The 12274-nt window shown below is 56.2% G+C and overlaps 1 protein-coding gene across 2 annotated transcripts in view; it reads right to left on the bottom strand.

Annotated features, from left to right (window-relative positions):
• Positions 1-12274, bottom strand: part of RAP1GAP2 (RAP1 GTPase activating protein 2) — a 154143-nt gene that overhangs the window by 138885 nt on the left and 2984 nt on the right. For both annotated transcript variants that reach the window (XM_041000303.1, XM_041000299.1), the window contains exon 2: positions 12116-12151. In XM_041000303.1, the coding sequence (XP_040856237.1) occupies positions 12116-12151 (36 nt within the window). The remainder of the gene's footprint in view (positions 1-12115; positions 12152-12274) is intronic.

Consider the following 12274-nt stretch of genomic DNA (forward strand, 5'->3'; position numbering starts at 1 on the left):
CATGTGGGAAACCTAGCTGGCGTTCCCGGCTCCCGTTTGGCGTCACCCGATCCTAGCTGGTGCGGGTATTCCTGGAGTGAACCATCCAATGGAAGGGTTGTGTGTGTGAGCACATGTGCCTTTCAAACAAACACATTTTCTAAAAGATTTATTTTTTATGTTCTTTGAAAGACACAGTTATAGAGAAAGGGAGAGACACAGAGAGATCTTCCATCTGCTCATTCATATCCCCCCATCCTTCCCCCAGCAGGCTTCATAGTGCCAGACCAGAAAATGACTGAAAACAAAAAAATAAAACCTATTCACTCAAGCCCCGTGGACCAGGCACAGTGCTCCACAGCCACACTTCACAGGTGATCTTGCTTTGTGGTCCCAACACCACAGCCGCCACCACCACCATGGGCGGCTACTATTATTAACCCCAAGTGAAGAAACTGGGCACGGGGAGGGTGTGGCTTGCCCAAGGTCACCGGAGCGCAGGCACCTAGCCACTGACTCGGCATCTTCAGGACTGCATCTTCAGCGGCTCAGTTCCCAAACAACTGCAACCGGAGCTGGTGCAAGCGCCCAGGGGCCCCACCCAGGCCTGAGGAAGCGGGGGCCCAGGTGGGGCCCCAGAAGCTGCACTTTCACATAGTCCCTGAGGTGGGTTGCACTGCAGCCAGGGTCCAGGGCAGCCAATCCTGAGTTCTCAGGGGCCTGACAGGATTGCATAGGGCATGGCAAGACAGGGACAAGGGGCTGTCCTTCCTGAATCCCGCTCCTGTGCCCAGAAACGAGGCTGGAGAAATCCGCAACCCAGAGATTCCAGATGGCATCTGTTGGCGGCAAAACACCAGCGCAAGAGGCAACAGGTGTCCCTGCCCCACACTCACACCCCAGGGCAGGGCTCCAAAAGTCAGTTATGTGGCTTTGTGGCCTGCCAGCCACGGATTTCCGCCCACTCCACCCTCTCAGAATGAGCTGGGCGGAAGCTGAGGTTCTCACTGCAGTAAGCCCCGCCCAACGCAGGGAAAGCACCTCCCTCCTCTCCCCCTCCCCACCCTGAGCTTAGACCTCTCTCCAGGGGCGCAGTACTGGACAGCAAACCACCCACCCCTAGCGGACAGGAAGAGCCACAAGTGACCCCTACCAACGCAGCCTCCCAGGGAGGGGCATGGGTTCACTTGAGCATCACGGGGACAGGCCAGGGTGTGGAGGAAACCTGGCTAGCCTGTTGGTCCTGGAAGCTGGGAAGCAGAGCCACACTGCCTGGCCCACGTGCCTGGGGAGGAGGGCACATGGGGTGTGGTGCAGGATTCTAAGGGGGCCGCCCAGCTCGCGAGCCCACACAGGACCCTCCAAGGTGAGCTGACTCGTATGAGAATCCTGTTAAAAGGAGCCTGGGAAGGCCAGAGCAGCGGTCACTAGGGTGGGAGGGGTCACACCTCAGAGCACAGTCCAGTGTGGAGACCAAGGACATCAAGGTAGCACCTGCTGTCACACCCTTCACAAGGACCTAGGACGGCCCTGGCTAGCAGGACAACTCAGACCAGAGCGTCCACAGGAACCCACCTGCTCAAAGCCCATCCGAAGCCCACCGAAACATCAGTGCCGCTGGTCCTGGCACCTGCGGTGCCCAGATGCCGCTGCACATGGCAGTGACCAGGCCGGAGGAAAGGGGCAGGTGACCATGGACAACCCTGGAGTTATTTACAACCTAGACATGGGCACTTTCAAAGCCCCCCATCTCATCTCACCCCCAACCCTGGTGATTCCAAAACACAAAAAGTATAGGAGCCACAGCCATGGGGGAGATGGGACAAAGCAAATTATCGTGGGTGCCCAAGCCACTTGCAGAAGTCCCTAAGGGGGTGGGAGAAGGAGCCACAACTAGTGGCTGCCCAGCCCCCTGCTCCCCCACCACCACTACCACCCCCAGCTGGGGTCCACAGGCTGGTGCAGAACCAGCACCAGTGAGGCCTGCGGGATCTGCAAGACCAGCTCTGAGGGAGTCCTCGAGGGCAGGGCCCGCAGGGATGCCCACAGCAGAGCCTGTGTCCTTGTCTGGAAAGGCAGGGATGATAGGGATGATGGGGCTGAACTGGGAGGCAGAAACTCCCCCTCCCACCCCCTTCTCATCCTGTGACTCAAACAACTGGATCTGCAGAGGGGAAGATTAATAATTGAGAGAGAATTCAGCCAGAAATGAGTAGTCTGTGGCCACGCTGGGGGCCTAGCCAGGGCTGGGAGGGGGAGAGAGAACGGGATGATCAGGACGGTCCCGGGATGTGAAGGGCTAGTACCTCAGGGTGAGGCAAGCGTGGCACACTGGTGACCCCAGAGACTCCACACAGCTGTTTCTGAAATTGAGTTCATTATCAAGGTTTCACCTGCAACTTCCAGCTGCTCTGTCACCTGGGCCATCTAGGGAGCTGGCTCAGCAGCCTTCCTGGCTAGCCCATGGGCTGGGCTGAAGAGGGGCCAGCAGACCCCTCTGCAGGCTCCCGTTCAGCCCTGTGTGGTCCCTGCAGACCAAGGGGTCTGTCTCCAGCAAGTACTGCTGAGGCCCTGGGTCAGGAAGTGCTAGAGGCACCAGGGGTCAGCCACTCGTGCCCCATCCAGCATCCTCTCGAACTGGGAGCCTTCCCAGTCAGGGGCTCAGCTTCTGGACTGGCACCCCAGCCTAGTGTCTGTGCGGTTTCAGCACGTTGCCTTTCACATACAGCCAGACACCAGGGGAACAGAATCCTCGGGGCTGAGGGCTCTCGGGACTTAGGGGGATTCACACAGTCTAGGGCTGGGAATTTGGGGTGGGGGAGGCACATGGCATGAGAATGGTAATCGTGAGGATCACAAGTAGAGCCACACTGCCATAGAACAGCTGCCTTCCATGGTCACGAGCTCCCCATCACTGGAGGTAACCAAGCCACAGCTGAGCACAGGAAACACACATAGGGGCTAATTACATTTTACTTTTTTATTTCAAGGATTTCAGAGACCTGGCCGTCTCTCTCCTGAAGGTCCCCTCTCTCGACATACTCCCAAGGGAAGCTGTCAAGATTCAGTCTCTGAACACCACATTCCAGAAAGGGAAGGCTAAGATGTTCCAAGCATGTCCACTTCCTTCTCCCTGTGACCTTCACCAAGACCCTTCAACAGGCCCAGCACCTCCTGCATGACCCCTCCCACCCCCAGGCTGGGCAAACAGCTGGCAGAAGGGGCTCCCAGCACCAGCCAGAGGCCATCCCCACCCTGCCCGACACCCCCACCGCCTGGACCCTGCCCCCACAGAAGCCTCTCCTACAGTGGTGGGGGACAGGATGTCCTGACACTCCTGGAGTCCACAGTGCAAAAGGGGGGTGACTCTTTCCAACTCCCCATGAGCCACGCTGAGCCTCCCACCTCTTCTGTGAGACCCCAAGTCTCCCACCCAGGACTGGGCAGGGCTCTGGGACTAGGGAGACCGGCAGGGAAGTCCAAGAGCGCGGTCATAAACCTCAATGTCCACAAGGATTCAGGGCGCTGCCTTTACGGCACCCCGTTCCCTGCACCCACACAGCCCTGTCCCCTGGGATCAACAAGGCCTCCAGGGCTCCACCCATGGAAAGCGCCTGCAGCGCGGGGGGGAGAGGGGGGCTTGCGCCTGCTTGCCCAGCTTGCCCAGCTTCCCACACCCACCGAGAAAGACTCCTAATTTCTAGGACCCCTCCGCCTGGCCACTGCCAGCACTACCAGCCACTCCATGCCTGCCCATCACAAACAGATGACCAGACCTGGTCAAGTTCCTCCAAGAAATTCAAGCTGGGACTCACCAGAGTTTCCTGGGCATCGTGGGGACTGGCCAGTGTGAGGGCCAGAAGCGCCCAGGTCCCCGAGATGCACAGACCTTGCTGCCTGGCAAACTGTACCTTCAAGTTCGTTCCCAGTGCCTGGGAAGGAAATCAGGCCACAGCCCAATTGCCAGCTAAGCGCCCGCCCGCCCGCCTAGCTTCTCCCTGCAGCCACGCACACCCTGAGACTCTAGATCCCAAAACAGACATGTTGGTGGTTACCATAGGAACCTGCGAAAGCCAGGCAAGGCAGCATGCAAGCACCCACATGGGCCCTCGAAGCTCATGTCCACCTGCACAGGCAAGCACACGCACACCCCTACACTCAGTGTGCTGTGAGGTCGAATGCTCACCCAGGAAAAACGAATGAGCCAGGATCTGCGGGGCTGGGGAGCAGTGGGACTCCCCAGCCTGGAGCTGGTTTGGAAGTGAAAGCTGAGGGCGATGGAGGGGTCAAGGTGAGCACTCAGTTTCCAGGTGAGCCCTGGGTGGACATTGGTCCCATTTTTGGAGATGGGAAAATAGGCAGAATTCCCTTGGCCACACTTGCAGCAGCACATCTAAAATAGAGTTCCCCACTGGGCAGGGCTGGGCCAAGCTGGGCCACGCCTGGGCTGAGCAGGGCTGGGCAGGACTGGGCTGGGCTGGGCAGGACTGGGCAGGACTGGGCTGGGCTGGGCAGGGCTGGACGAGCAGGGCAGGGCTGGGCAGGGCTGGGCAGGACTGGGCAGGGCTGGACTGGGCTGAACTGGGCTGAGCTGGGCAGGGCAGGGCAGGGCAGGGCTGGGCTGGGCTGGACAGGGCAGGGCAGGGCAGGGCAGGGCAGGGCTGGGCAGGACTGGGCTGGGCTGGGCTGGGCAGGGCAGGGCAGGGCTGGGCAGGGCAGGGCTGGACAGGGCTGGGCAGGGCAGGGCAGGGCTGGGCTGGGCAGGTCTGGGCTGGGCAGGACTGGGCTGGGCAGGTCTGGGCTGGGCTGGGCTGGGCTGAGCTGGGCAGGGCAGGGCAGGGCTGGGCTGGGCTAGACTGGGCTGGGCTGGGCTGGGCAGGGCAGGGCTGGGCAGGACTGGGCTGGGCAGGACTGGGCTGGTCTGGGCTGGGCTGGGCAGGGCTGGGCTGGGCTGGGCTGAGCTGGGCAGGGCAGGGCTGGGCTGGGCAGGGCTGGGCTGGGCAGGGCTGGGCTGGGCAGGGCTGGGCTGAGCAGGGCTGGGCTGGGCAGGGCTGGGCAGGGCAGGGCAGGGCTGGGCAGGACTGGGCTGGGCTGGGCTGGGCAGGGCTGGGCAGGACTGGGCAGGGCTGGACTGGGCTGAACTGGGCTGAGCTGGGCAGGGCAGGGCAGGGCTGGGCAGGACTGGGCTGGGCAGGACTGGGCTGGGCTGGGCTGGGCTGGGCAGGGCTGGGCTGGGCAGGATGGGGCTGGGCAGGACTGGGCTGGGCTGGGCTGGGCAGGGCAGGGCAGGGCTGGGCTGGGCAGGGCTGGGCTGGGCTGGGCCCATTTCAGGCTGCATCTGGAGTGCACCTGCTCACTGCCACTGCCTGAAACGGAGTGGCACCCTTGTCTCCTTTCACAGACTACTCTGTCTTCTCTGTCCCCACCCCTTCTCTGGCCCCACCAGCCTACCAGCCTCTAACCTGGCCCTGGGTTGGAGGGCAGGTGCTCGGTTGATGTGAAACTGGCTCAGGCTTCTCCTCACTCCCTCCTCAAAAACATCTAACTCCCCCTACCCTGGACAGCCCAACATGCCCCCAGCAAATGCCCCAGGTGGGTAGAAGAGGAGCTGACAAAGGAGAGTCAGTCCCAGAAGGTTCTAGATTATGGTAATTCACAGAAAGCAAAGCCAAGAGCCAGGAACTTTTTCCAGGTTTCCCATATGTGGGTTCAGGGTCCAAACATATGGTCCATCTTCTGCTGTTTTGTCAGGCTATTAGAGGAAGCTGGATCAGAAGCAGAGCAGCCAAGACTCGAACCGGTACCAATGTAAGATGCTGGGATCGCAGCTGGAAGCTTAACCCACTGTGCCACAATGCCAGGCTCCCAGAGATACTGCTTCTGGGCACCAAAGGCAGGGGTTGTCAGTTTAAAAAACTAGATTCTCAAGGCCAGCATGGGAAGCAGTGGGCTAAGTCATTGCTTGTGACAATGGTATCCCATAGCAAAATGCAGGTTGGAGCCCCGGCTGTTCCACTTCCGATCCAGCACCTTGCCAATGTGCCTGGGAAAGCAGCAGGAGGCCCTACACTCATGTGGAAGACCGGATGTGTGAAATGGAATCACAAAATGGAGTCACTTCGGTTCAGGCCTGCATAAGTTTGTTAACCGGTTCTTCATGCTTCTGTACAAAATTCTTTGCCAGTTTCCTGTTTGTTTGTTTTTTTGGGGGCTAACATGCCCTGCCAGTAACCCTTGGTTCCCGGAATGAATACTGTACGATTTATTTGCCCATTGTTTCTAAGACTGCCTCCTATGGCTGCTCGAGCCCACCTGTAGCCCCCATGGCCGCCTTCTGCAGCTGTGACAGCCCACCCATTGTCCACCCACAGTTCCCATGGCAGCCTCCTGTGGCTGCCCAACTCACCTGGTTCCCATGGGTGTATAACCCACTCTTTCTATAAAAACCCATCTAGCTCTCACCTCACGGTCACTCTCTGCAGGAAAGGAATGCTGACCCGACCTGTTGGTCTGTTTGCCCGCCTCCTCAAAAGACTTTGCTGCTTTGCCGAGTTGTCCAGGCTGCACTTCTTGGGGACAGATTCAGGCTGGAAGCAACAGCCTGGCTCCTGCCTTAGGCCTGGCTCACTTCTGGCCCAATCCTGCCCACTGTGGCCATTTGCGGAGTGAACCAGCAGATGTAAGACCTCTCTCTGTCTCACTCTGTCTTTCAAATACATGAAATAGATCCTAAGAGACACAGCCAGGAGCACAGGCTAGACTCGAGTTCCACAGACACAGAGATTACCAGCCTGACCCTTTGCCAGCCTGGGGCTTTCACTCAGGCCTGCCAATTCACACGCCCTGCATGATACTGACAGCACCACCATCTCCATTGCTCCTGCACAGAGGGCCACCTCCTGCAGCCCACGCAGCTGAGCAAGTCCATATCCCTGGGGTCCTCCTCTTTCCCAGCTCCACCGGAAGGCCTCCAGTCTGGGGTTTGCCCTGGAAGCCAATGTAGGAGGCTGGGATGCTCCAGTCCTCTCCATGGATCGCGTCCTTGAGCCCATCAGGAAGAGTGGGACAGCAGGTGCTGGGAACTACACAGCAGCATCCTAGGTACAGCACTAAGAACGGAACCACCTCCGAGTCCAAGCTCCGTAAGCCTCGAGCGAACGATCCTGAGTGGGCATGTGAGTGCTGCACCAGGTACCCAGCAGCACTCAGGCATGGAGGGGTGGGGGAGCCAAGCACACTTCCTCCTCTCCGAGCCTCATGTCTCAGAGGTGCCTCCAGAAGCGGCACGGCTCACCAACTTAGCATCAAGGACACCAGGTCCCTGGGGAGGGCCCATGTCAGTCAGGGAAGATGGGCCACAACCCGGCCCTGTGGCAGAGGAAGGAAAGCAGCCTTAATCTGCAGAGGCAAGGGTAGGAGGCATCTGGGAGTCCCAGGGAGCCAAGCCACACACACCTTACGGCCTCACTGACCTGCCAGGGAGCAGAACCACACCCTGTGCAATCACATAGGATGAGATCCTGGCTGGGTGCCGCCTCTTACAGTGTCTGCCTCCCTTACCACGCACCTCTCTTCTCCACAGCCCCATGGTTAAACCACTGGACTGGCCAGCACATGCCGGACCAGCCTCTCTCCCTTCATAACAGGCTTATTGAAATGCTGTTTATGCTCCATTTTCAAGCACGCAGCTTCTTGGGTTTTTTTTTTTTTCCTTTTTGCATTTTTGCAAGGTTGTATAAGCATCACTGCTATCATTGCCTCACCACCTAGTTCCAGGACATTCTCATGACCTCAAAAGAGAAGCCTGCATGCTTTGGAATTCACTAGCCTTCCTTCCCTCCCCCAACAAGCCCTCAGGCCCTATGCACCCATTCATCTACTTTATGTCTATGGATTTCCCATTCTATACATCTCATACACATGGGATCCAGCGGTTTTTCTCATGGCTGGCTCCCTTCACTTACAATGCTTTCAGGATCCATCTGTATTACAGTGTGTCTTGAGGACCTGAAGCCCTTTTGTGGTCAGTCACATACCATGGTGTGGTCAAATGACTTTCCATTTAGCCGCTCCTCTGCAAATGCACAGTTGGGCTGCTTGAACTCGGGGCTATTATTAATAACACTGCCATGAACATTCCTGTAAGTTTTTATGTGGGTGAAGCCTTCATTTTTTTTAGATGTCTACCTAAGACTGGAATTATTTTGGGGACACAGTGTAATGGCTCATCACAGTGTAATGACAGATCCTCCCTTTGCAAGCAGAGGAATCCCATGCGAGTGCCAGTTTGTGTCCCAGGTGCTCCACTTCCCGTCCAGCTCCCTGTTGGTTGCCTGGGAAAGCAGTGGAGGATGGTCCAAAGTCTTGGAACACTGTGGGAAACCCTGAGGGGGCCTCTGACTCCTGACTTCAGATTGGCTCAGCTCCAACCATGGCAGCCATTTGGGGAATGAACCAGCAGATGAAAGATTTTAATCTCTCCTTTTCTCTGTAAATCTGCCTTTACAATAAAATAAATAAATCTTTACAATATTTTTTTATTAATTTGAAAGGCATCTTCTATCCACTGGATGCTTCCTCCACATGCCTGCAACATCCTGGGCTGTACCTGGTCAAACATCCGAGGCTGGGCCAGGCCAGACCCCAACCCTGGTCTCCCTGCGGGCTAGCGGGATCCACATCATTGGGCTGCTACCTCCTAGGGTGCGTACTCTCAGGAGGCCGGCATTGGAAGCAACGCCACAACTCCCACATGGGACACAGCTGCCCACACAGAGTCTTAACTGCTCTGCCCATCACCCAAGGGTGGAATTGTAGTCCCATCACCACATGACCTATGTCCCAGCCTTTTGAGGAACGCCCAGACTGTTTTGTAAAGCAGCTGCGCCATTTCCCAATCCCTCCACCATCTCAACAAACCTGGGCATTGTCCGTCCTTTAGGAGAGCCAGCCTAGTGGCCACGGAGTGCCAGCTCATGGTGGTGCTGATGGATGCTACTGGCAATCCTTCTTGTGATGTCTGCCCATTGGTTCATCTTCTCTGAACAATATCCAGTAGCTCCTCCACCGTGTTTTAATTGTGTTCCATGTCTTTGCATTGCTGGGTTATAGGGTTCTTTGTAGGTTCAGATAGGAGTCCTTTATCAAGGGAATAATTTATTCTCTTCCATTTCCCCTGAGGGCTGTGCTTTGCCCACCCAAAGTTTTGATTTTGATGCAGTTGAGTTTATTTTTCTTGCTGTGGTTTGTGTTTTTCATATCATGTCTAAGAAAACAATTGCCTGATTCAAAATGAGAACGATTCATATCTGGCTTTTCTTCTAAGACTTTCACAGCTTCAGCTTTAGGTCATTGATCCGTCTTACAGGATTGTACAGGACGTGAAAGAGGGACCCAAAGTCACCCTTGGGTGCGTGGCTAGGCTGCTGCCCCTGCACCATTTGTTGGAAGACCACTCCTCACCAGTAGGTTATTTTGGGACCGCAGTTGAAAACCATTTGACCACGGACACGAGGGTTTATTTCTGAACGCAGGACTCTATGTCATGGATCTATGTATCTGCCTTCAGCTTTGTAGTAAATGTCCAAGTCCCTGCAAGTCCAAAGATCACCCTTGTATTTCAAAAGGACGTTCCACCTCCTTTTACTGAGTTCTGCCCGGACGCAGACTGAGTTAGGACAAGGCAGGGGTCTGCAGCTTCTGTACCAGACTCGACCTGAGCCCTAAGCCCCTATCTCGCACCATGGGTGCCCAAGGAACTCGGGGTCTTTCCCACAAAGTCCGCTTTCTCTTAAGCAAATTACACTGGGGTTTTTGTTGCTCACAATGCAGAGACAGGCAATACGGTTAGGAACAAGGCCTACATCTTGTCTGTGCCACCTCCCCAGGGCCTGACCACCCCAGGGGGCCCTCATCTTGACACTGGCCCATGCCTCCAGCCCTCCCTCTCTAACTATTTGCCTTCCAGATTACGCACAGTATACAGTCAACACATCAGCATCCCCCTCCCCCACCACATCCATGGTTTCTGCATTCACAGATCCAACCAACTACAAGCTGAAAATACTGGGGAAAAAAAGAACAAGGTCTTGTAAGGTAGTGGGTTAAACCTTCACTTGAGATGCCCCCATTCCTTATGGAAACACCAATTTGAATCCTGGCTACTTAGCTTCCAACCCAGCTCTACGATAACACATCTGGAAAGGCAGCAGCTGAGGGCTGAAGTGACTAAGTCTGTGCCTCTCACATGGGAGACCTGGCTAAAGTTCCTGACTCCTGGCTTCAGCCTGGCCTAGCCCCTTGGCTATTGTGGCCATTTGAACAGTAAACCAACAGAAGAGAGATTTCTTTCTCCCTCTCCACCGCCCCCCAATAAATAAAAACAGGCAAGCCTTATAAACAAAGAACTATGAGCCAGCCATGACGGCTCAACGGCTAAATCCTCACCTTGCAGGTGCTGGGATCCCATATGGGCGCAGTTCATGTTCCTGCTGCTCTACTTTCCACCCACCTTCCTGCTTATGGTCTGAGAAAGCAGTTGAGGATGGCACAAACCCTTGGGACCCTGCATCCACGTGGTAGACCCGGAGGAGGCTCCTGGTTCCTGACTTAAAAATCGGCTCAGCTCTGGCTATTGCGGTAATTTGGGGAGTGAACCAATGGATGAAAAATCTTTCTCTCTGCCTCTCCTTTTCTCTGTAAATCTGATCTGCTTTTCCAATAAAAACAAATACAAATCTTAAAAAAAAAGGACTGCATCGCTACAGAATACATACAGACACACCTTGCCATCATCACCTAACTAACATATTTTTTAACAGATTTTCACAACATTTTTATTGCCTCGGATAGGTTAAGTAACGTAGAATAAATGCAAAGTCTAGAGCAAGAAATGTGTGGGTCCCCTGCAAGCACTGCACCATTTTATAGAAGAGACTTGAGCATCTGTGGAGTTCAGTGACCACAGGGAGTCACAGAACCACATAAACACCAAGGGACCCCTAAGTTCCAGGATAAACTCCCACAAAATCAAAACTAGGGATTCCAGGACAGCCCCAGCAGACACACTGCCCCCCTAACCCTCAGCCCTGGGAACTCCGCCTCCTGCCAGCACCACAGGCAAGGTGCACACAGGTGTGAACTTGGGGGGCGGGGGGCCAGACTTCATGCCCACTGTGCTACCAACCTGGATGCAAAGTCCAGTGTGGGACCCAAGGAGACTTGTCCTGAATTCCAGGCCACACTCATGGCCACCCAGCACAGAGACCACTGTCCTGCCCCCGCTTAAAGAACTACCTGCTCCTCGGCCCTTCCGCTGTCAGCTCTGCAGAGGGATTGAAACTCTGAGAAGGGACGGTATGACCCTGTCGTAGCCCTGCCCACCCACTGCTCTGTGAGAACTACTCTTGTTTGGACCCCCAGCCTCTGCCCAGCGACCCATATCCCACAGAGTCCCGCTGGCAACTGAACGGCAGGACAGCAGCAGGAAAAACCAACCCAGAAGACCTGGAGAGGGTGATGCTGGGGAACCGTCCCTGCACACCTGTCTGTGCCCTGAAGACCCCTCCTTTTCATCAGAACAGGCGGTCTAGAACATCCCCCTTGTGAGGGGGCAAGGATGCAGGCGGAACCAGGCTGAGACTTAGGGAGGTCTCCAAAGACCTGTGAACAGCATGACGACAAAACAGTCCAACCAGTAACCCAGGAGGGAGCAGAATACAAGTAGTGATGGGGAGCTACAGAAAGGGGAGCGGGCCTACTGTGGGTTTCCCCAGGCACGCCCCAGGGCGCGCAAACAAACCAGGTCACACCAGGCCCAAGGTGCGAGACATCCCTCGTGGAAGGCTCATCCAAGAGGCCCAGGACAACATGAGTCTGACAGTGAGGATGCCACACCGGCACTCACAACCAGGAAGGGGCAACAAAGACACTGGGAAGGCAGCCCGAGGGGACCGGCCTCACCATAAAAAGGAAAGCGACAGAACACACAGACATCTCCGTCACCTTCCCAGGTCGCACCTGTAACATATACCCCCACCTCCCTCCCAACACCCGACACTCCAGCAATCACCCACGTGGTCAGTCCCCGCCCCTGGCCCACCCAAGGACCTTCACAGGACACACAGGGGCTACTTACTTGACCTTCAGGCCCGCCAGCATGGTCTTGTCAATCCTGCCAAGAGAAAAGCAAGTGCTGTCAGAGCGGGGGCTGAGGGCTCCCACGTGCCACCTGCCCCATCAGGAGGCAGGCACTGACAAGCCATCACCCGCCCGAGCACTTGGTAACGGGCTTCTC

This window comes from Ochotona curzoniae, unplaced genomic scaffold (genome assembly GCF_017591425.1).
Source record: "Ochotona curzoniae isolate NIBS_2020 unplaced genomic scaffold, NIBS_Ocur_1.0 scaffold_2453, whole genome shotgun sequence".
NCBI classification, from domain to species: Eukaryota; Metazoa; Chordata; class Mammalia; order Lagomorpha; family Ochotonidae; genus Ochotona; species Ochotona curzoniae.